The sequence below is a fragment of the Pectinophora gossypiella genome, chromosome 8 (genome assembly GCF_024362695.1).
Source record: "Pectinophora gossypiella chromosome 8, ilPecGoss1.1, whole genome shotgun sequence".
NCBI classification, from domain to species: domain Eukaryota; kingdom Metazoa; phylum Arthropoda; class Insecta; order Lepidoptera; family Gelechiidae; genus Pectinophora; species Pectinophora gossypiella.
Window position 1 is genome coordinate 14374815 of NC_065411.1, and position 25415 is coordinate 14400229.

The following is a 25415-nucleotide window of genomic DNA, read 5'->3' on the forward strand; positions in this document are numbered from 1 at the left end:
AGATCTCCTTAGGAGCTCATCATCAGCCCATTAACGTCCCCACTGCTGGGGCACGGGCCTTCCCTATGGATGGATAGGGAGATCGCGGGGCATTAAACCACCACGCGGGCCCAGTGCGGATTGATGGTTATTAACGACTGCTAATGCAGCCGGGACCGACGCCTTAACGTGCCTTCCGAAGCACGGAGGAGCTCGAGATGAAAACTTTTTTTTTGTGGTCACCCATCCTATGACCGGCCTTTGCGAAAGTTGCTTAACTTCAACAATCGCAGACCAAGCGCGTTAACTGCGCCACCGAGCTAATAAGAGCTAGTAAGAAAACAAAATCCTTTATTCTTCAATATTTATTCGTAAACATAATATTATTCCGCCTTCCCCAGAAAAAACTCCGGAACTACTCGAGCATATCATACAACACTGGTGCGGAGGCGTTGTTCGGGGTGACCAAATACGCAGCGGCACTCGGACAAGTGGCGCGCGCTCGCTGCATCGTCACCAACCTAAACACCGAGCTGGTGGAGATACAGCCTTGCGCGGCTATCTTCATGGTGCACGGGCAGGTGTGGAGACATGTTTAAGATAAGAACCAAGTAGTGAAAGACACCCAACGCAAGAATATATACTTACCTAAGAAGCGTCCGAATAGTTCGCCCGATGGAAAGGCCCTAACGCGTATTTTGTATGAGAACCGCTGTCGCCGGTTCAACCCCACTCTCTTTTACTACTACTCCCGCAAACAGATAACTACGATAGCTCTACTGCTTCTCAAATCCCATAGCCACTTTACCGGCAATGTATATATTATGTGATAGGCTGCAATTTTATCATTACTTTTCGTAAGAGACTGCATACAATAGTAATTTTTTGATAAATAGCTGATCATGCTAAGGTTTTTAGCTTTACTGTGATAAGGCCTCCGGCCAAGTAGTTAATGCCATCTGCGGCAAATCTACAATAAGTCACGTTAAAAAAAAAATGTGATAAGGCGGAATCTACTTGCATGATAGTCGATATTAGATTTTTTGCCCTGCAGGTTACGCACAAGACGACCTTTTAATAGATTCTGAATAGCTCCTTAAAGTTCGGCTACATAGTATGTAATTATAATCTGAGTTGAAGCTGTAAAATGCTGCATCCGACTCGCCTGCCATGTGTGCAGCAGGCATAATCGCTCTCCATTAGTCCGGCTAAGTAGGCATCTAAGTAAGCAGGCATCTAAGACGACCTCTGTGGTACATCGGTCGAGCGTTGGGCTCACGATCCGGAGGTCCCGAGTTCGATTCCCGGTGGGGACATGTCACAAAAATTACTTTGTGGTCCCTAGTTTGGTTAGGACATTGCTGGCTGATCACCAGATTGTCCGAAAGTAATATGATCCGTGCTTCGGAAGGCACGTTAAGCCGTTGGTCCCGGTAACTACTCACTGATTGTAAGTAGTCGTTACATGAGCCATGTCAGGGGCCTTTGGCGGCTCAATAGTAACCCTGACACCAGGGTTGATGAGGTTGGTACTCTACCTCACAACCCACACGATAAAAGAAGAGAAGAAATAAGCAGTATAGTGGACAACTGCCACCTGAATCCGTCTAAACCATTGTATATTTCCTCCAGAAAATCAAACTCCCGTACACCCTACTCCACGTGACGCCTCCAATGCGTACCCCGGACTGCCTGCACTGCTCGACCCTGGCCACGGAGACAGGCCACTTGGATGTGGACCGGCATACCTTGCAGCATATCCGGTACAGCAACATCTACGGGCTAGGAGACTGTACTAGTACTCCTAATAGCAAGACTGCTGCTGCTGTTGGTGAGTGGTTTGCTCTTTTCTATATAAAGACATTCTTTTTTTTATAATATAGGCTCGTTTTTGACCACAACCCCACCTGATGGTAAGTAACGATGTGGTCTAGGGTGAATGACGCTTACCAGCAAATGCCTATTCACTCTAGCCTTGAAAACTCCCATATTATAACGAGTTGGAAAAACAGACTCTTTTCCTCTCCCTTTCTTTCTTTTTTTTTCTTTTTTGACTCTTCTTTCTCTTTATTAGAAGATGCGTTCAAAATCCTAAGGATATAACAGTTTTATGCTTCAAATACGACGACAACATAATGTGTGACAAGAATTGTAAAAAAACGAACACATAGTCTGAACCGAAATCGAACATGTTTTTTTTTCATATTACAACAGATTTTCTCCATAACCTCCACAGCTCCACAAAGCCACGTGGTGGAGCAAAACCTATGGAGCACCATGTCGGGGAAGACTCCGCAAGCCAAGTACGACGGCTACGGGTCGTGTCCTATGCTGACGTCATACCGGCGCGGGATACTGGCTGAATTCTTGTATGACAAGGAAGTCTGCGAGACCTTCCCCTTCGATCAGGTAAGGGAATATTGTTGTTCCTTCGGAGTGTAGTCCCAACTGGGCACCCTCAGGCTGTTGTCTTAAACGTTTTACCGGGTGAGAGCCTTCGTCACGTCAAAAAAAAGGCCTTTTCAACCCCTTTCTTCTATTCGGTGGTGTCGGTATTGGTTACATGAGCCAAGTCAAGAGGCATTTGAAGACTCAAATATAAGTCTTAAAATCAAAGGCCAAGGACTTCGCTCCCAGCTTCAAACTTGTATGTTGTTTCAGAGCCAAGAGCGACGTCTTTTTTATCACATGAAGACTAACTACTTCCCATATCTTTATTGGAACAAACTTATAAAAGGCAAGTGGAACGGACCTCAGAGGATTCGCAAATTTATAAACCCACTGGGCAGATAAAACAATTTCAAATCAATAAAAAAATACTTTATTTAAATGTAAATCTAGGCCTAGTTAAAACAAAAAATTAAATAATACAATATTAATTTAAATTATATACACTTTGGCCTTCGTATGAACGTAATAAAGTATATTTGGCATTTATAATAAAGGCAAGTTGTTTGTTCTAAGTGATTTGGTTTGGAAACAAATACTGAAAATGTACCTATTTACAAAAAGACTGTTTATAAATTATAATTTTTTGAGAAAACACGTTTTGTCGCTCTTAAATACGTATTTTCTTTGACTTTTGAACTATGCTATCGCGTACAATATAATACTCGTATACCATATTATATCGACAGTATTCCCGCACAACATCGGATTCGAGTTCATGAATGACGGATAGTAGGCGACTCATTGTTATGATTGGTGGGTTTTGTACGTAATTAAGAACATTTTTCATCTAATTACGCCTCAAAGGCCTCTGACAAAGGACATCACTCATGCTCTATACAATGTTGGGTACAAACGGCTCAAAGTCAAAAGTGTCGGCCAGAAAAACAAAATGTATCAGACCTGTCGTCAGGCGGAATTGTCCGTATGTCGTCAGGTCCGTATTGCTCTATGGTCGTCAAGTGGTTTGATTTTTTTCCCAAGGGGATAAACAAGATATAAAAATGGCACGAAATTTCTGGGACTGTTACTTTGGCTTTTAAACGACTTAAAATATCTCAATCCCCATATATTTTGAAAAATCAAATCACAATCAAACGACTTCTGTGGTCCAGTGGTTGAGCGCTGGGCTCACGATCCGGAGGCCCCGGGTTCGGTTCCCGGTGGGAACATATCACAAAAAATATTTTGTTGTGGTCCCTAATTTGGTTAGGACATTACTGGCTGATCACCAGATTGTTCGAAAGTAAGATGATCCGTGCTTCTGAAGGCACGTAAAGCCGTTGGTCCCGGTTACTACTTACTGAAGTAGTCGTTACACGAGCCATGTCAGGGGCCTTTGGCGGCTCAATAGTAACCCTGACACCAGGGTTGATGAGGTTGGTACTCCAGCTCACAACCCACACGATAGAAGAGAATACAAAAAAAATATGTCAGACCTGTTACGCAAGCGGTCTTGATTTTTTTATTATGGCACAGAATTTCTGCGACTGATAGATTTTTAATAGACTTCCGAGCAAAGTATCCTATTCTGGATTTAGACTGGTTTCAAATCAATTCGAAACTGTTCCACTTTGTTGATCGTCATGGCCTTAAATCGTAAGGGTTCCACGTCAATGATACGTTCTATTTATCTACCTAGCGTTTTCTCGTTTTCACAGGGTCCGCTTATCCACGATTCATATATGAACTAGTGCCCTCACTTTGATTTGACACAAAAATCCTTTTTGGTAACAAAACATTCAACTTAAACTTACATTTCAAGTTTATATATCACTGAGGAATCACTACGCGCTATTCAAAGCGGAGAATTGTTCTTTCTGCATCCCATTTGAGTTTTTAGCGTCCAAAGCGCTTTGCCGCTTGCGTTTCATCGCTGCCTGTCGCACTCGGTACCTTCGCCTGCTCTTAACGAGGTAGACAGAGAGAGCAATAGCCACTAGGAGAGCGACGATGATACAGCCTCCCAGGATTAGAGTGAGAGAGGTGACTTTCGGCGGGTCTGTTGAAGGCTCCAGCTGAAAAATGTTATTTTTTTTGAGTCTTTGTATATCTTAATATGCTTAAAGCACCTTAAAGTGAGGAGCTCGGCGGCGCAGCGGTAAACGCGCTCGGTCTGCGATTGTTGAAGTTAAGCAACTTTCGAAAAGTCCTGTCATAGGATGGGTGACCACAAAAAAAGTTTTCATCTCGAGGTCCTCCGTGCTTCGGAAGGCACGTTAAGCCGTTGGTCCCGTCTGCATTAGCAGTCGTTAATAACCACCAATCCGCACTGGGCCCGCGTGGTGGTTTAAGGCCCGATCTCCCTATCCATCCATAGGGAAGGCCCGTGCCCCAGCAGTGGGGACGTTAATGGGCTGGTGATGATGACCCTATATGTACCCCACTGATGAGCAAAATCCTCTCAGATTTAGGGGGGTTGGTAAGTGAGCGCAATATTCTGTCACGCTGCGTCGTTGTCAAGCATTCGGGTAACGAACTGTGACCTCTGATTTGATGATCACTGGGCAAGGTGCCTTAACACACCGCGGAGGTCGTATACTTACATATTTTGTTTTTTTATTAAAATATGACTCACCATATAGTTGCCACGCGACCCTGATGGCGAGTAGGCATCGTTGCACATGGCCTGCTCCGTCCAGTTGTAGAAGTGTACGAGGCGGAGCCCTTCGAAGGCTCGGGGAGACCCGCATCTGTGCAATAACAGCAAGTGGACCTATCACGTTGGTCTAACAGAAAGCTCGGCAAGGTGCGGGTACTTAGTACATCTTGCGATTTGTGTGTCTCTGAGTACCCAAATTGGGTCGTGTATTAGGTTTAAGATAAATTATAAAATTCTGATAAGTAAATAAAGACAGATCTAAAACTAATGAAAAACATTTTCATTTTTTTATTCAATTTATTTATGAATTTTAATCAGGAAAAACGTAACAATAAGTCTAACATTTTACCATGTTTTTCTATGACGTCACATTGTGCTTTTTCTATGACGTCACATTGTGTCTAATGGGGACACGGTCTAAAAATACATATGATATGAACACACTACTCACCTCAACTCAGCCAGGAGTCTGGAGTTGCTGCTATACATCATGGGCAGCAGGTCATCCAGTACCCACTGCAGCTCACAACTGCACTGCCACGGGTTGAACTGCAGGTTGGCGCCCTCGGTCATTAACCCCCAGTCGAGCAGGTTTTTAGATAGACCCGTCAGGTTGTTCTTGCTTATGTCCAGCTGAAAACCAAAAAGATCAAGATTAGGGATCTACTAACATTATAAACAATCGGGTAGAAAAAAAAAATGAAATTCTGAATAAATAAAGAGATGTAAAACTGACAAAAAACATTGCCTTATGAATTTTAATCAAGAAAAACGTAATGTCCGATATTCTATCACGTTTCTCTATGACGTTATAGTATGCATTTTCATACATATTCGACATTCATTAAAAATAAGTAACTGATTTGACTAGTTAGACTATTCTTTTGGGAATTTGACTGGGTCGTAAATAATAAACGCTAATATAGAAATAGAAGCCAGTCTAAGATGATTCAAAATCTGTCTAATTTTTCTCTTGGATCTATTTTCGAATTATAGTAATGAATTTAGTAACAATGAGTACGACGTTTGACCGCTTTTATTGATGGCGTCGTATATGACGATATTTGCATGCAACTCCATAGTTAATTTTCGTTTTGACGTTTCGTAAAAAGTATCTCATTCAACAGACAAAGGCATTCAACTTACCATACACACGTTGGTCCCAGCAAAGGCACCTTCCTTTATCTCTCTAAGCGCTGGACAGTTTGACAGATAGAGAAAGAAGCAGTTCTCACTGTTCTGACTCGCATCCTCTCCGCTCCGACCAATCACGTTACTGAATGACTTGTCATCAACTACCTCCAATTTCAACAACTCACTCATGTAAAGGTGCTTTAGGGCTATGATATTTTTAAAATAAATACTCTCTATTGGATTTCCATCGAGTCTTAGTTCTTCTAAAGTGGGTAGAAGTTCACTATTGATGGATTTTGGTACTTCGACAAAGAGATTATAGGATAAATCTAGAGTGAATAGTTTTGGCAGTTTCTTCTCGATTGTCAAGTCTTTGATTTGGTTGCCTCCTATGTTTAGGATCTGGAAATAGATAAAATCAAATTATTGAGTGAGTTCACTCAATGGCGATTTTGGCAGTTCTAGAAGACATTATTCATTTCATTCTGACAGCTCTAAAAATATTGTTGTCCTTCACTTACGACGACTGTAAGACAAAGACAAAGCTAGTTTTAAAACTGTCAACTAAATTAAAATTAAGTTAGTTTCTGTAGGAATCAGCACTTATGACTCACTAGAATTTACTGATTTATACGTTCAGGTTTTTTTTACAAACTCATCCAAGTCAGGATTTAGTGAAAATACAAATGGTACCCCAGATTCAAACCTCGATCTTATGGCATAGTAGGCCGGAACACAACTAACAAAGTTAATGGCAAAAACCAGTGGCCAGTTAACAGTGAATGTTCATTTTAAAGTTTACAAACTTTTCAGCTTTTCCGTTTTTAAACCAATTTCTACTCCCGACAACGGCATAGAAAAAGGAGGGTTATGCTTAAGTAATTACATACATAAACTCACGCCTATTTCCCACCGGGGTAAGCAGAGACTATGGAATTCCATTTGCTTTGATACTGATACACTTCTCTTGCTAAAAAGTTGGAATAAGGCCTGGACTCCAGCAATTTAAAAGGCCTTTTTAACATAACAATATAGCATCCCGCCTGTATCCCTGAAGGGGTAGGCACAGGTGTATAGTATACACACTCACTCCTCGCCAGCTATGTTTAATCCCATAGGGGGCCTATTGCCATAAACCGGGCACAAATCATGGAAACCACGTGATATCAATTATTTTTAAAATCTTTTGGTTATCAACCCTTGCCCAGATGCGGAGATGGGAGCCATCGGTACGGCAATGCAGGACGGAAGGGGCAAGTCACAGGGACAATAACCTGGAACCTGACAGAAGGCAGCAGTAACTGTCAGTACTATTCAGAGGCGGAGGACAGGAGTCCTAGTACGGCTTTGAAATATACTACTCTGGGCGCCATCACACATGCGTCAGACAGAGTACAGTCATGAGCAATATAATGTACTCACTTTAGGACTCTGTCGCACTAATATATTTGACATTTAGTGAGACTTACAGTTCAATTTGTCAAAAAAGTTAATGTGACATGGTACCAAAGTGTATACATATTAATGCTCGTGAACCTACTGCGGGGCGGAAGGCAAAAAGGAAACCACTGCCCCATTTTTCCCTAAAAAGTAGCATGGAGAACGCTACACCGCTGCACCGACAAGAGAGTGGCTCTTAAATTAGTGATGATGAGTTGTCAAATTATTATTTACCTCTAAATTATCAAACTCAGCTTTGCTCTCATCATACAAATCTGTTAGCTTATTGTATGACAGGTCTATATACGTTATTCCACTGGGAAACTGTGGCCAATGGTACAGAGTGTTAATTTTCAAAATGGCAATCTGCAGTGACGGCGGTAGAGCGAAAGTGACCGTTATGTTGTTCTGACCAAGGTTCAGTTCTCGAAGGTTCGTGCAGCCCATAAATGCGTCCTCTTCTATGATTTCGATTATGTTGTTTGATAGGTCGAGAAGTTCTCTGGAACAGAATAAGCGTATAAGAAAAAGCGTCTGAACCTATCAGGGGGTTAAAAAGCAAACTTTTAAAACAGGGGGGTTAAAATGGCCACATCGAAGCAATTCACCTAAAAAAGCAATATTGCAATTTGACATTTGCACATGTAAAAGTAAGTGCGCAGTGCAAACAAATGTCAAATAGCAATATTGCTTTCTTAGATGAATTGCTCCGATGTGGCCATTTTAACCCCCCTGTTCTAAAAGTTTGCTGATCACAGCATACGACCACGGCTATCTGGTAAACATCACTATTCGGAAGAATTTCAGAGAAATCATACTTTTTAGAGCGTGGTTTTTCCGTAGTTGGATTTTAGTTTTTAAACTTTTATTTTTATCAATATTTGTTTAATATGGCACGTGAAGCTGTCCCGGCCCCGGTCCCGGCTACATACTGATGTAAGTAAGTAATCGTTACATGAGCCAAGTCAGGGGCCTTTGGCGGCTCAATGGTAACCCTGACACCAGGTTTTTGGCGTTGGTAATCCACCTCACAACCCACACGATAAAAGAAGAAGAAGAATGTGAATCAACTCGATAAACTGCTTACATCTGTCTGTTATTTCTAGTTTCGGTACTATAGAAGCTTTACAGTACTTTCTAAAAGAATAAAGAAAAACTTACAAAGAATTATCCTCCGAAAAGGAATTCCTCATGACAGATCGTACTCTGTTCCCGCTTAGGTTCAATCTCTTCAGATCCTTCAGCACGACAGTGTCCCCTCTCTGCAGCAGCAGGTCGTAAATACCGTTTTTACTCAAATCCAGGTCTTCCAACGCCAACATCGGCTGCAGAGCTTCTAAGGGGACCTTCTTTAACTGGTTAGAATGGAATGGAAGAAATGTTTATTAGTTTCAATAACGGCATCCGTGGTCTATCTGGAAGTCCCGGTGGGGGGGGACATGTCACAAAAAATCTTGCGATAAGTTTGGTTACAGGCTGATCACCCGATTTTTCGAAAGTAAGAAGATTCGTCTACTTATTAAGAGAGACATTTTACTCCAGATATTACTACTTTAAAAAAAACGAAATGCGGTTCGTGGGGGAGACCAGGATCCCAAGATGCGGGGTCTACCTAGTTTGGGTTCCTGTCTTCTGCATATGGTCCCAATTTGAATATTATATTTGTTTGTATGTGGGAGGCCTATGTCCAGTAGTAGGCGTCGTACAGCTGATAATAATGATTGTACGTATGGTAGTTTGTAACACTGTTTGTAGAAGAAGTAATAAATGTTTTTTTTTTCTTACCTGGTTACTTTGTAAGTTAAATCTTCTGACATTGCGCAAATGTTTGAAGTCCAAAGGATTAAACTCTGTAAGTTTATTATAGGAAAGATCAAGATCTTCCAAGTGCTCGATGTTGGTGAACAGGTCTGGGGTGATCTCCGTGAGGTCGTTCTGGGAGAAGGAAAGTTTCTTCAAGTTGGAGACCTCGCTGAAAGGGTCCGGCCAGTAGGTCTTGATAGCGTTGTTGCTGAACCGGAGAGTCTCCACTAGGGGGTTGGCAGGTAACCTGGAACGGAAGCAAATACTAAGGTGTAGGTATAAATTGGCGCAGGAGTCTTATATAAAGCCACATTAAACCAATATTAATATTTGCGAATATAAAACTAAGTGCTCAATGTCAAATAGCAATATTGCTTTTTTAGATAAATTGCTTCAATGTGGCCATTTTAACCCCCCTGGGTAGCAGTCCCTGTCTGTCTGTGTCTGTGGTGTCCGGAAGTAATAAATGTTTCCTTCTTTCTTTCAGTTATTGGATTTGTCTTTAATCGTAATTATAATACCTATACTTCGCTTTTCTTCTATATAAAGCTGTTTCTGTCAAATCTTCTGCTTAGGTAAGCGGAAATGTGTGTAATTATAATATACTAGATAAATATACATACATAACATAAATATCCTAAATACGTCCCACTGCTGGGCACAGGCCTCCCCCAATCAACCGGATACGGTACACTATCTATTGTCCACATTAATTATTTAGTAACTCTGTCTGTCTATTACCTTTTCACGCTTAAACCGTTGAACCGATTTGGATAAAATTTGGTATGGAGATCGTTTAAGACCTAAAGAACATAGGATAGTATTATCTCGGAAATTGGCCCTTAAAGGGATGAAAAAAATTACATAAGTACCATTAAATTTGATATTTAGATAGGTATACCCATAAAAGTGTAGGAATATTCCTCAACAGACTTAGCTTGCTATAGACAAGCGCATGCGTCGCTGACGGGTCCTCAAGGATGATCTAAATTGTCCTGCTAATGGACTGAGTGGGCTTGACAGTTAGATGATGACATACATACAGATCAGATAGACCACAATGTCATACCTAACAACTAGTTTAGTTTTACATTTTATTACCTATATTGCTATTGTATATATCTACCTAGTTTCAATGTGGCTGGACACTGTTAAGTCCAAACCAGAAACAGAATAAAAAAAATACCTGCGTATAGAATGGTACCCCTCCGCCACGCACCAATTCGTATCAGGCGTCGAGCTGGATTTATCCCTCACCCCTACTTGGGCTTAGTATAGTCTAAATGGCCGTAAACTAAAGAGGGAGAGTAAGGGAGAGCGCGCGCGGACTATTTGTCCCGCTCGCACCTACGCGGTAAGGCAGCACAAGGTAAAAAAGAGATTTTCGTACGGAGTCTCTAGGGGCACACTCCGGACAATACATACAAACAACCGTTTTACACAGACACCACAAATTGACATTATCAACACGCGCAACTGTGTGTGGGACGTCTGAGGGCTGCCAATTACAATACCAAATTTAACCGTCATTATTTAGGTAGGTAGTGCTACTTACGAAAGATGCTTTTCTAATAATCAGTTAATAAGTACTTATTTATTTACCACACAAACCACAAACAAGAAATTTTGAAGAATAACGGTTCACAATATAAATAAATAGGCTTTACACTTAACTTAAAACTAACTGAGTAAGTGAGGAGCTCGGTGGCGCAGCGGTAAACGCGCTCGGTCTGCGATTGTTGAAGTTAAGCAACTTTCGCAAAGGCCGGTCATAGGATGGGTGACCACAAAAAAAAAGTTTTCATCTCGAGCTCCTCCGTGCTTCGGAAGGCACGTTAAGCCGTTGGTCCCGGCTGCATTAGCAGTCGTTAATAACCATCAATCCGCACTGGGCCCGCGTGGTGGTTTAAGGCCCGATCTCCCTATCCATCCATAGGGAAGGCCCGTGCCCCAACAGTGGGGACGTTAATGGGCTGATGATGATGAAGTCACAGTAAACAAGAAAAAGGTCGTTTTAGAAAAAGGTTTACCAGCTTTGTGGAGCCATACGCACTAGTAGAACTAATAGGCTATAGACTTGTGAACCGTACCGCCATTATGACTTAAATATTTTGTACATTGTCGAACTCAATTTGTAAGTGTGTCCTTTGTTTGGTAAGGACATTCCACGCTTGAATCGAAAGTAAGATGAGTCCGGAAGGCATGCTAAGCCGTAAAATACCTTCAGTAACCCGCAGAGCCCCGGGTTCGAATCCCGATGGGGACATATCACAAAAATGACTTGGGTCGAATGAGGGGAGGCCTGTGCCCAGCAGTGGGACGTATATAGACTGTTTATGTATGTATATATTTTGCACTAAACTCTAGAAGTAATCACTGTTTCATCTAATCATCTTCCACCTCAGAGTACAGTCATGAGCAATATAATGTATCCACTTTAGGACTCTGTCGCACTAACATATTTGACATTTAGTGAGACTTACAGTTCAATTTCTCAAAAAAGTTAATGTGATATGGTACCAAAGTGTTTATATATTAATGCTCGTGACTGTACCTAGACTATAAAGGTAAATAGAGGACTTCCTCCCAATTCACGGCGTGACAACCAAGATGGATGAGACATACACTAACACAACGGTGATTTATGGCTAGATAGCTGAACATTCACCTTGTTAGATTAGAATGTGCAGATATTGCAAATTTTCGTTATCTTTTTTTAAGAGGTTATAATGTGCGTGAAGAACTGGGTCGTTCAAAATTCAAGATTGAAATTGTGATTAGTGATTACTAAATAAAGACAGATCTAAAACTAACGAAAAACATTTTCTTTTTTCTTTTTAACTTATGTAACGAGGCTGTATAGCGTTTTGGACAAAAAAAAAGAATGGCGATTAAATGCACGCACGGACCCTCATGCCTTTTCGCCTACACACACACACACTCTCTCTCTCTCTGCCGTAAATGGCGGATTGTTATTTTTGTATCTTTTATTATTATTTTATTCTTTTCGAGCACCCTGTAAAAATTAATCATTACACCATTTTAAACATATTTATGAATTTTAATCAAGAAAAACGTAAATTATAAGTCAGACATTTTATCACGTTTTTAAACTTCACGTTTTGAAGCGTACCTACTTGTGAGTTGGGAATCTACCCTGCCCACACAGTTGTAAGTTTTATGTTTTTTGCCAAAGTTTGGGACAAAACGATTAACTCTACTTACCTACTTACTTATCTACTTATTAGCATTATAAAGTTGACAAATTAATCGATTAATAATGGACTTAAGTCACAAGAAATATGATGTTTGTTGACAAAAATTATGCTCTCTTATGAAAATGTCACTTACTGTTGGAAACACCAACATTACCAATGTAATTTTGGCTGTCAATTTGACAACCAACTTCCGTTTTTTTGTAGCTGTCATATTTTTTTTAATATAATTTCGCCATACTGATTTATCGAACATCGTTCGCATTGTACTAAAAGTACTTATAAAATTATATGTGAAAGTGCTACCAACAAATCGATGGAAGAAAACCATCCATTGTGCTTCCATCATACACCAGCCCTTCAGCCCAACAGAAGTTGTACATGGTCCTTCGAGCCGGATTTGAACCAGCGACCTATGGATTGTACTAATGATCGGAATAGATGGGCCATTAGTAGATACTAAGCACGCACTTACTAACTACGTTATACCAATTATGATAAAAGACAGGGCAATTTCATTTTAAACGATTTGAAACGCCACTTTCATGCTTGCTTTGACGGTAAAAGAATGGGTCGTGCGTGCGTGCTACTTACTGCAAAGTCCAGGGCCAGATTAAAAGTCGGTATTGATAACAGACACATGCGTCTTTTATCTTTCTTTTCGGGCATCAAATGATGACCCAGGCATCAGATTTGGCATACTTAGTAACATTCTTCATTACATCTTCCACCCATTATTATTCTGATCAAAATAAAGAGAAGTAATATCTAGGTGAGGAGCTCGGTGGCGCAGCGGTAAACGCGCTCGGCCTGCGATTGTTGAAGTTAAGCAACTTTCGTAAAGGCCGATCATAGGATGGGTGACCACAAAAAAAGTTTTCATCTCGAGCTCCTCCGTGCTTCGGAAGGCACGTTAAGCCGTTGGTCCCGGCTGCATTAGCAGTCGTTAATAACCAACAATCCGCACTGGGCCCGCGTGGTGGTTTAAGGCCCGATCTCCCTATCCATCCATAGGGAAGGCCCGTGCCCCAGCAGTGGGGACGTTAATGGGCTGGTGATGATGATGATGAATATCTAGGTAGCAAGGTAATTCTATACGTAATGTGATCAAAGTATCAAGCAACGAATATTTTTATGTATGCTTCTACAATTATATTGTATTTAGGAATAATTATGTACCCGAGTAATGAGAAAATAGGTAATTATCACATTAAAGCTGTACAACGCCATCTATATCGTTTTTGGTGAACGTAGCCTGGAAAGTTCTTCATTGATTTGACTAGTTTGAAACTAGTCTATACAGGGTGTTAGTGACATCGTAACGAATACTGAGGGGGATGATTCAGACCATGATTATGAGTTGATATCAAGTCGAATTTTCCGTCGCAAAAGTATGGAACGGAAAATAATTTAAATAAGCTCTAAAATTTTCATGACTTCTCCGACAGGAAATTTCACTTGATATCGACCCAGAATCATGGTCTGAATCATCCCCCTCAGTATTCGTTACAGTGTCACTAACACCCATACCTACTTATATGGCTACCGTATGTACTTGTACGGGGTGTAAGTGTCATCGTAACGGATACTGAAAGGGATGATTCATCTGATTATTCTGAGTTAATATCAAGTGGAATTTTCCATCGCAAAAGTATAGAATTGAAAATAATTAAAAAAAACTAAAAAAAAAACATGAATTTTGCGACGGAAAATTCCACTTGATTTTAACTCAGAATCATGGTCTGAATCAACCCCCTCAGTATTCGTTACGATGTCACTAACACCCAGTATATATATTTTGTGCCGTGGACCGTGGCCTAAATCCTACTCTCTGGTTGAAATCTAAAACTGTCATCGTAAAGTAGGACCGTTGTTGTTCCAGATATAAAGCAATCACTTACTTTAATGAAATAATTGGTAAACCTGCTATTAAATATAGCAATTACGGTTTAAGGTTGATTTCCGTTGATGTCTGCGACATTATCGAAGACTGTTTTAGAGAACGGACCGTCTTATTTGGCTGGACAAATGAGAACCGCTGAGGAATCTCTCCCGGCGACAAAAAGGCAAAGCCATCAAACCTAAAACCGCCTAGGTCAAAACACGAAATTACTATGGAATTTGTATGAAAAAGCACACTGTGACGTCTTAGAAAAACGTGATAAAATGTCGGACTTATTATTACGCTTTTGTCTCCAACCCAAAAATCAACCGGAGTGGGGTGGGGGGTATGGAGCATACTCCACCACGCTGCTCCACTGCGGGTTGGTGGCGGTGTTTTTACGGTTAATAGCCGGGACCAACGGCTTAACGTGCCTTCCGAAGCACGGAATCATCTTACTTTTTCGGACAATCAGGTGATTCAGCCTGAAAAGTCCTTACCAAACAAAGGACAGTCTCACAAAGTGATTTCGACAATGTCCCCATCGGGAATCGAACCCGGACCTCCAGATCTTGAGCCTAACGCTCTAAACACCCCAAAAATAAAGATAAAAAAAATTATAATTAAGTATGTCTGTTATCCATGAAATTAGAAGGTTAGACGAAGCAACACTGTACGCCATCTATTTTTTTTTTTGCGAAACGTAGTTTGGAAAGTCCCTTATACGAGCAAAGACCAAGATTGATTAACATAATCACCCCTTGATCGCCGGGGGCGCCAGTAGTAGGTAGACCGCTAAGAACGTTAAACGCCGTCGGCTGGGTCGTATCGAGGTATATTTCATATCGAGGTATATTTCATAATATTGACGTTGACTGTACTATTCGATTAGTACGACCATTGCCCATACAAAATAATAATATTTATATTACAGTCCTACTGATAGAACCACGGGCAAAAAAAAATCCCCATGGTACTACTAGTAGGACTACGCAGCAGTAGGACCACGGGCAAAGAATGATCTAGGGGTCTAAACTCTTGGATGATCGAGATGTGTGGAGAAACCGTGTGCTCGATGTCGTCAAGCACGACAACACCTGGTTCCAGTCTCTGGCGAGTAGGAGAATGCAACGACACCAAGCCGACAACACTCCAACTGTCCAAGGCTTCTCCTGCACACACTATGTGGTAGAATTTGCCGCTCCAGTTGGGCTAACATGCGGATCCCAGTGCGGATTGATGGTTATTAACGGCCGGGACCAACGGCTTAACGTGCCTTCCGAAGCACGGAGGAGCTCGAGATGAAAACTTTTTTTTTGTGCTCACCCATCCTATGACCGGCCTTTGCGAAAGTTGCTTAACTTCAACAATCGCAGACCGAGCGCGTTTACCGCTGCGCCACCGAGCTCCTCACCGAGTTGTATCCCATACGTCCAAATGGGTTGTCAAAATACGAACAAAATCACCTATCGATAATTTTACATAATTATCGATAACACGTTGCGCATGATAGCCCTGGAGAATTGGCTTACACAGCCATGAAAAATGTGTATGACGCTGCGACTATGTTAGTCTTGTGTCATGAATCGTCTGAAACAGATGCATTTGGCCTATGATTAAAGTCTTAGCGAATTGATTGTTTCTATGGACGATATTTTTTTTAATTAACTATTGTATCCTCTTTAGGGATTTATGTTTAATGTGAGTGAATCACGCCATAGTCGCTGTAGGTCGGCTGAACACGCAAACTATAATATCAAGTACAGTCATGAGTAATATCATGTACCCACTTTAGAACCCTGTCGCACTGTCATATTTGACATTTAATGAGACTTACGGTTTAATTTGTGTGATGGTGGTATCAAATTGTATACACATATTAATACTCGTGACCGTACTTAACGTATCTAATATTCTCTAAATATAAGGACTCTATTGACATGCTTTTCTTTGGATTTCAGTGGAGTTTTGTTTGTTTGCTAGGTACTTTAGCAATAAGGCCGCCCTTTGTACCAGTTATTTTCAACATTCATTCATCATTATGTGTGGGGGGGACATTATTATCATGCACTCTTCTTCTACTTCACCTGGTGTCAGGGTTACTATTGAACCGTCAAAGGCCCCTGACATGGCTCATGTAACGATTACTTACTAACATCAGTAAGTACTAACCGGGACCAACGGCTCAACGTGCCTTCCGAAGCACAGATCATCTAACTTTTTGGACAATCAGGTGATCAGCCTGTAATGTTTTAACCAAACACATGCATATTGGCCCCGATTCCTGCAAACACCGCCTAATTTTATTTTAAGTTATATCCGTCATTTTCATACCCGTCGAAAAGGAAAGGGACGGATGATTCACAGCTCTTAATTTTAGGAAGAATTAGTAAATGAATGTGTCGGGTTATTGACTGATGTAAAATTTTTAGACGGTTGGTTTAGATTTGTGCTTAAAATTGACGTCTGTTCCATAAATTTTATGCTTCTCAATTACCCGTCCCTTTCCTTTTCGGCGGATAAGAAAATGACAGATATAACTTAAAATAAAATTAGATGGTATTTACAGGAATTAGCACCATTATGTTACTATAGTATATTATGTAATAACTCTAATAAGTTATCAGGGCGTCTAAAAATGCATTAAAAGTTACAAATTAGTGCGCAATATCAACAAATAAGAAATAGCAATTATTTTTTAGCTGAATTGTTTCAATGTGCCTTTTTTATATAACATCCACTATTTATAGACACCGTCTTCGTAGATAATGAAGGGAATATTAAGTAGGTTTGGACTCATAGAGCGGATGGAGGCTAATAGGACTACGAAATCAGTAGGTATATAAAGCGACGGTTGGTGGTAGACCTAGAAAGACGCACATTGACCAAATTGGAGACGTCCTTAGAAAAGGTTCAGATATACTGTGAACCGGCGTGCGTGTATGAAACGATTGATGAATGTGGAGGAAACAAGAGAGGTACTTATGTCAGGATCGAAGCAAATGGAATTCCATAGTCTCTGCTTACCCCGGTGGGAAATAGGCGTGAGTTTATGTATATGTGTCTTCGTAGATAGATAATACGTAATTAAATCGGTACACGCGGTCGCAAACCAATATCAAAACAATCGTATGTGGTTTTCACAATATAAGCAATAGGATTATGTACGATATTATCCTATCTACTAACGTGGGACTAAAGATATAGATAAGTTCTCTATTGGCTAACGCAATAGGCTAATTGACGATTAATGAAATGATGAAAGGTGATGACGATGAATGATGAAACCTAAGCCCCCACCCTCGGAGCAGACTCGTACTCCGAACCCCAAAGAAATTAACTCAAAAGTCCGCATAAACTTTCAAGTTATGAAGCGGCTTGTTGGCACGAAGCGAAACTTTGTTTATTGAATATTCCGATATAATAACACTGTCGCGAATGTTTTCCGACTAACTTAATGCAATCATTAACCACAAAACACAAGTGGTGTTAATTATTCAATGAAGAAAGCAACTGTCCCGTTCCCGCCAAAAAGCCTCATATGAGATACTTTTTACAAAACGTCAAAACGAAAGTTTTCTTTGGAGTTTGTATGGAAATGTCCTGTGACGTCATCAATAAAAGCGGTCAAACGTCGTCGCACTCAATGTCGCTTAATTCAAAAATAAAATTCGAAAAAATTCCAAAAGTAAAATGTGATTGATTTTTGATCTCTATTTCTAGATTAGCATTTTACAATTTATTTTTGACCCAGTCAAATACCCTGTTAGTTCAATTTTATCGGTTTAACTGTCGTGTCGGGCGAATGAAGGACTTGCCTGGTTAGATTCCCCTAAAACAATATAAATGGCGTTGTATAGATTTAATGTGATAATTACCTATTTTCTCATTGCTCGGGTAAATAATTATTCAAAAATATAATGTAAGTAATGGCAGAGGCACAACATAATTATTGCTTGATATTTAGATCCCATAATATATTGTAAGCCCAGTTGACGTAGACAGAAAGAGGTTGGAAAAGCCCTAAATGCACATTTTGCATGAGAACCGCTGTCACCGATTCAACCCCGCTCTCTTTACTACTACTCCTGCAAACAGATGACTACGATAGCTCTAAGATAAGATTCTTTATTTGCCATAAATGCAGTGTGTGTGACAGATGTTACAAAAAAATATAGCGTAAGTACTGCTCTAAGTACTGCTTCTCAAATTCCATAGCTACTTCACCGGTAATGTATATTTTATGTGATAGGCTACAATTTTGACATTATTTTTCGTAAGATACTGCATTCAAAAGTGTTATTTTGATCATACTAAGGTTTTTAGCTTTCCTGTAATAAGGAGAGATCTCCTTCCATGATAGTCGGTATTTGACTTATTGCTTTGTAGGGTGTACACAACACGACCTTTAAGTATATTTTCGCGGAGCTCCGTGCGTCGTAAAGTTTGCGGACGAGTGGAGTGAAAAATTGAAGTATGAATCACTTGTATGGCGCGCGTATCGCGTAAACTTGGCCCTTCCAACCTCATTCTCCTATTCCTTGGTATTATCAGCACCTATTATCAGCAGTCACTTTAAGTAGATATCGTACATAATCGTCTACGAGTACAGTACCTTCGTTGATATTAGATAGGAAAGATATGACTGTTTACTTTCACAGAACTGTGAATCATACTTATAACTAGAACGAAAATATTGTTGGTTATTCGATTTTCTACATATTTATATGTGCCTACATGTAAACAGCTGAATCAACTTGCATACGGAGCATACTCCACCACGCTGCTCCACTGAATGTGTATTTAGGCTAGTAAAGACTGATATGATTCAATGTAGTAATATGCCACAATGTCAGAAGCCTACAACCTAGATTCTACACTATTTCTTATTCTATGACTCTACGGATGTTGACGCAAGGCCCTATTAGGACCCTTATCTCAAATCAAATCAAAATTCTTTATTTGTGAACACAGTGTACAAATAGATGTTACATACAATAGGCTAGTTTCCAACTAGTCAAATCAGTAACTTTTTACTAAACGTCAAAACACGAAATTACTATGGAATTTGTATGAAAAAGCACACTGTGACGTCATAGAAAAACGTGAGAAAATGTTAGACTTATTATTACGTTTTTCTTATTTAAAATTCATAAATAAGTTAAATAGAAAAAAGAAAATGTTTTTCGTTAGTTTTAGATGAGTCTTTATTTAGTAAACAGAACATCATAATTTATCTTGAACCTAGTACACGACCCAATTGTATATATACTTACTAATAAAGTTTACGTTCTAGATCAGACTTGACGTAAATATAAGAAAAAGGTACAAATGATGAGATCATCATGAGATCTTTTTCTACACTTCGATCTCTGTAATCAGCCTGTTAGTAATAAGTACTTAAGTAAAATGTTTATTTTTCATAAGGATACAAAAAATATTGATACAATAATAACCCCCCAAAACCCCTCGGTTTGTCTGTGGGAGTGGATTTCGCTTAATATTATTATTTTTTAAAATACAGTTAACTTATAGCTAAGAGATCTTTTTCATAAGATGTTTAATAAAGATTTACAGAATGTATATCTATTGCTCTGCTGACGTATGTCGACCGGCAGCATTCTCGTTTACAAAGGCATACAAGTAGTGGTTTATTATTTAATTCAAATTCAAATTCAAAATTCAAAAATATCTTTATTCAGTAGGTAACATAGTTACACTTTGAATCGTCAATTTTACATAACGAACGTCTCATCCGCCTAAAACTACTGCAGCTTCTCACAACCTGTATAGCCGGGGAAAAGAAGCTGCAAGAAAAACCTCGGCACAGTGTAATAAGTCCTTAAATAAAATGAATTCAAAGTTCTCACTAGGAGTTAGGGAAGTTCCAACCGATTTCAAAAAGCGACAAGCGCGCCTTCTTCAAAATGTACAGTCATGCATGAGCAATATCATGTACCCACTTTAGAACCCTGTCGCACTATCAAACTTGACATTTAATGAGACTTACGGTTTTATTTGTCAAAAAAGTTATTGTGACTTGGTTTCAAAGTGTTTGGTATCATGTTAGTACCTACTCGTGCCGTGCTTATGCCATTGATATGGTGCAATGCACTGTCGTATTCTTTATCGTTTTACGAATTCGACAAGCATTTTATCTATCTATCTTGCCTATCTACATAACCTACATAAAGTTTACTACTATCACTAATCCCGTAAGAAGGAAATTCTTAACAAACATATTGTTCTGCCCTTACACTTGTTTACAGTAAGGTAGTCACATACCCCACTTAGATAACACAGTCAAGGTGAAGATTTACAGTGCCTGGCTGATTATAATACTGTGATGTGATAACCGCTGTATTTTTAGAATAGCATCGTCAGGGGTGAGGCAAAATTTAGACGAGAACCCTCAGCGGTGAAACACATAAGATATCATCATCCCCCTAGCATTATCCCGTTCCCCACAGGGCCCGTTTGCCTAACCGGAAGATTTGACAGGTCCGGTTTTTTACAAAAGCGACTGCCTATCTGACCGTTCAACCCGCGAAGAGAAAACCAGCCCAATACAGGTTAGGTCACATACCTCCGAAAATGCATTTCTCGGGAATGTGGGTTTCCTCCACGCTACATGTTTGTCTCCTCTCCCCTTACTCCTTAGCGGCTTATGGCTGATTTAAGATTAAAATAAGACCCAGAGGGGGTGAAGTCGACGCCCGATACGAATTGGTGCGGGGCGGTTACCGTTCTATAAGTACGTTATTAGTTCTTTATTCTAAGGCCGGGAATCGCAATTTTAAATCCCTTGTTTGGTGATGAAGGTATTTAGCCATTGCAGTAGAGGTCGTCTGATTTGTCAATCCCTCAGGTCTATTCAAGTAATTTATTATTCCTTCTTTACCCTGGCGTTTATTCTTGTTTTAAACGAATGAGTTTTATTAGCAATAAACTTCGACCAATATTTATGACGAAACCAATAAACACTAAGTAAATCAATTTTGACACGGTTATTTCTCACTGTTAAGATTTATAAGTTTGATATGTCGATATCCAAATTAATGCTTCTCAAAATAAAATATAATAAAGAGACTTTAACTTACTTGCCCAACGTGGAAAGTCCCAGCCCTTCAAAGGTCGCCGATATCTTCAGCCCGTTAGGGTTCTCTGGCCAGGCTATTTTGTCCAAATCCGCCACATACTCTATCCTATCCAGTTCGGAACACTGCACATTCAACACTAGGTTCATTCCGTCAATCTCAGGTATCTCAGGAATTTCACTGCACGTACAAAACTCACATAAATTTAATTTATGTTGCACTTCAGTCTCCTCGCCTTTGCCGGCGATGAAAAAGAAAATTAAAAATAAAACACTCATTTTTACTCTTTTTTCTTCGAACGTCGAACATGTGTTGTCGCCGGCAATCGGGCGGGAATGATAAGGTTCTTTATCGCGTCGCTATCGGCATCGCCTCCGTGTGTACTTTGCTGAAAAGTGACGCGGTTTAGAGATAAAATGTGGATTAGAAATAACCTGCGTGGAGTAAACAATGCCATACGATTATCTGGAGCTAAATTTGCGGTTTAGTGTGCCATACATCATGGGAATGGAATGCGTCTGTACTATATTACGATAAAAGGTAATAATGACAAATATCTTAATACTGACTGACCAAATAACTTTATGCGATCTAGAAGAACAAGTATTTATAAGTAGGTAAGTTAAGTACGTACCACTTCTTAATCCTTTTCTTTTTTGGCTTTACAGTTATACTTATACATGCAGACATAATTTCACGCCTGTAATCCCCCTAAAGGAGTGAGGCTTGAGAGTTAAAAGTAAAAAGACACCTCTCAGTCACTATTACCTACTACTCACTAGATACGAAAACGTCAGATGGATATATAGCTAAGTAAGTAAAATCTTGATTTCCTCTACAAAAAAAATTAGGCTGGTACCTAAACTAGGATACCCTGTGTTATAGGACTCCAGGCCTCCACCTCCAGAAAGTCATGTTCCAGAGAAAATAACAAAATAGAAAAAAGTTGAAAATAGGTTAATTAAATTAAACATAGTCTAAAATTAAATCATAAAACAATTCTTAATAATAATAAAAAAAAGTTTATTCTTAAGAAGAAACATGAAATCTATAAATGCGTGTATGTGTAATATGAATAACAAAAACGCCTAGGTACTTGCCTATTCCCTCGAGGTTAACGTAAGTAGGTACCTACTTATTAGAGTTCCTATCCTGCCTACGTACTTAGTTGTTCGAGTAAATGGAAGATATTTAGTACGCACAACACTAGACAATAACATACACAAGGGAAAAGTCAACAATATTGGGTAAACATTGTCGTAGTGACAATATAAAGTACCGGACCTATTGTGTCTGGCTAGGAATTGAGGTAGGATTTTGGTAAGTCGTAACCTAGACTGGTCCACCCTGGCCGCAAACTAAAACTTCATCGGGTTAGATTGCGGCCACATAAATTTCATACCGGGTGGCCGTAAACAAAATTTTTAAAAGATTTAAATAGGTAAATTTCGATGGCCGGAAACTAATCGAAAAATTTTGTATTTTAAGGGTCTGAGGGGTGCCACCATGAGGTCTCGCACCACCTAAATATTTTGCTAGGGCCGCCACTGCAGGGTCCTGATAGACATCAGTTATGGTCTATCAGGGTTACACGTCACATACGTAAGTCAATGCTACTTTGTCAACCGCTTCACCGCCAATCAGTCACTGGATGAATGGTCGTTTATTAGTTTGCGTTTATGCTCTGGGAACTAATAAAAAAATAAATCACGCGTTTAGCTGCCTGTATCTTCCTGGGCACGTCGTAAAAACTGACTGAATCGATCTTTCTACCATAATGGGACATTATACAGGCGTTGATGGGCTGATCACTTGTCATCATATGGGATACCTTAGGAATTACTTAAGTACGGCGATGATATAATGTTAAGATGCAACGCACGATTACAAAATATCTAGACTAGATGAAATAAGTTCTGCTGTGCTCTGCTGTTTAAGGCAAATGCCTTAGACAATGGAAACAGGGAGATAGGTTAGAGATTTACATCACAGTTCCTTGTGTGGTCACAAAACGGTTATCTTCCAGCTTTGGCGCGTCTGAAGCTCGGACCAGCTTGGCATCGATGCTCTAAAATGGATAATACTTTCTAGGTAAACCATATGGTGACTGCGCCAGTCTACTTTTCCTTGTAAGGCCGAGATTTCCAGACACAATAGTTAAGAACATTCGGTCTTAGTACAATAAGCCTAACTTAGTTGCTGTTAAGAGTCATATCAAGTTATCATAAATAAACCTATTGTTGGAGGCCGGGATGGTAAACCGAACGCATTTTATTTATTTTTTCTTTTTTAGCCAAGTACAGAAGTCGATAGGGAATATGCAATACTTATCTTTTAAGTTTGTGCAATCGCTAGGTAGTCATGAGCAATATAATGTACCCACTTTAGGACTCTGTCGCACTACCATGTTTGACATTTAGTGAGACTTACAGTTCAATTTGTCAAAAAAGTTAATGTGACATGGTACCAAGTGTATACATATTAATGCTCGTGACCGTACCTAAAAAAACGTCTATACGTTTTCAATCTATAAAAAACTCAACTAATAATATCAAAGTACATAAGCTCACAACTATATAGTATGTGAGAATTGGAATATCCCAATTGGGGTAGTCCAGAGACACATCCATCGCAAGATGAACTAAGTATCCCTCACCGAGCTTTCTGTTAGACCAACGCGACAGGTGAGCCGTACCACCGTTTCTAATCAAATTGTTGATCTAAAATAACTATGTCGCAAAATCGCCATAAACAGAAACATTCAAACTATGTGCAGCAGAAATAGGACAGCGTTTTAATGACTACAAGCTATTACAGACCTAGGGGTCGTTACCATTTTGTATTCGTGACTGCACAACATGCAAAAGTTGATAAGTACTTAAATTGTATGAGACAATCAGGGAATTGGACAGTTTTTTTTTTTAAGTTAGCGAGTTCCATTTTTAAACTTCATCGCCGTTTTCGGCCGAATGATAAGGCGTGGTCAAATCTTCGCTGTCGTCGCTAACTGACGTATCTCAGTTTTTTGGCGATTTGCGCCTTTTGCTATTGTCAGTAAGACACAAATTATTCTGGCAAAAAAATGCAGATACGTCAGTTTGCAAAGTCTTCCACGAAATGGTGATTAAATAATTATTTCTCGTCGCGCGGGGCTGTTTGTTTACTCAATAATAAAGAATAGTCCTTAATTTAATTTTCATTTCAAATTCAAACGTATTTTTACCTATTTTATAGTTACCTATTTTAAAGCACCATAATAAAAGGAAATAAGCAAAACTAGGGACATGGCAAAGGGCGGCCTTATCGCTTAAAGCGATTTCCTTCCGTGAGGAAAATAATACAAAACTAAGAAACAAAATTGCTGAAGAAAATGCTTCAGAGCAAAAAGGCTGCCCATTTGTACTGTTGCTAAAGGTTTCATAAATGTTTGTATGTTTTGTTTGTGAGCAATAAAGTACATTCGATTTGATAAGTTCAAAGATAAATGAACTAAGTAGGTACCTAAATTCTACATAATTACGGCTACCTAACCCGAATACTAGTTAAAGGCTAGGGACCTACTACTTCCTTTCCCATCATTAGACATCTATTTCGCGTAAACTATGTATAACTCTTCATTTTATTTGAACAAAACACATTTCTATCTATAAAGAACTCATTAAAACCATACCTGCTCATCACAACACTCCTTCCGTTCACAGTTCCACAAATCCTCAACACCATCACTGTTATAAACAAAACAACTCAAACCATAAATAATTCAAATCTGTTCTTATAACAGCTACAATACTGAACGTCCGCTGCGAGCGACAGTA

The 25415-nt window shown here is 39.7% G+C and overlaps 2 protein-coding genes and 1 long non-coding RNA gene across 4 annotated transcripts in view; 2 read left to right on the plus strand and 1 right to left on the minus strand.

Annotated features, from left to right (window-relative positions):
• LOC126369161 (uncharacterized) overlaps positions 1-2923 on the plus strand; it is a 31178-nt gene extending 28255 nt beyond the window's left edge. Inside the window, exons 14-17 of the mRNA XM_050013455.1 lie at positions 381-560; positions 1612-1810; positions 2216-2388; positions 2641-2923. Coding sequence (XP_049869412.1) covers positions 381-560; positions 1612-1810; positions 2216-2388; positions 2641-2772 — 684 coding nt within the window. The 3' untranslated portion in view covers positions 2773-2923. The remainder of the gene's footprint in view (positions 1-380; positions 561-1611; positions 1811-2215; positions 2389-2640) is intronic.
• On the minus strand, positions 2785-25415 carry LOC126369221 (protein artichoke-like). Of its 2 annotated transcripts, XM_050013540.1 has the most exons (9): positions 25271-25409; positions 21604-21988; positions 9389-9653; positions 8765-8958; positions 7838-8105; positions 6176-6565; positions 5481-5662; positions 5006-5120; positions 2785-4445 (listed from the first exon to the last, which is right to left on the minus strand). In XM_050013540.1, the coding sequence occupies exons 2-9, from the start codon at positions 21876-21878 to the stop codon at positions 4215-4217; spliced, it is 1920 nt and encodes a 639-aa protein (XP_049869497.1). In that variant the 5' UTR covers positions 21879-21988; positions 25271-25409; the 3' UTR covers positions 2785-4214. The 2 variants fall into 2 exon arrangements, with proteins under 2 accessions (XP_049869497.1, XP_049869498.1); XM_050013541.1 differs by lacking the exon at positions 21604-21988 and having other exon boundaries at positions 25271-25415.
• Positions 21985-23187, plus strand: LOC126369307 (uncharacterized). The gene is made up of 3 exons (XR_007566686.1): positions 21985-22140; positions 22269-22413; positions 23089-23187. It is a non-coding gene; the product is annotated as an uncharacterized LOC126369307 (long non-coding RNA).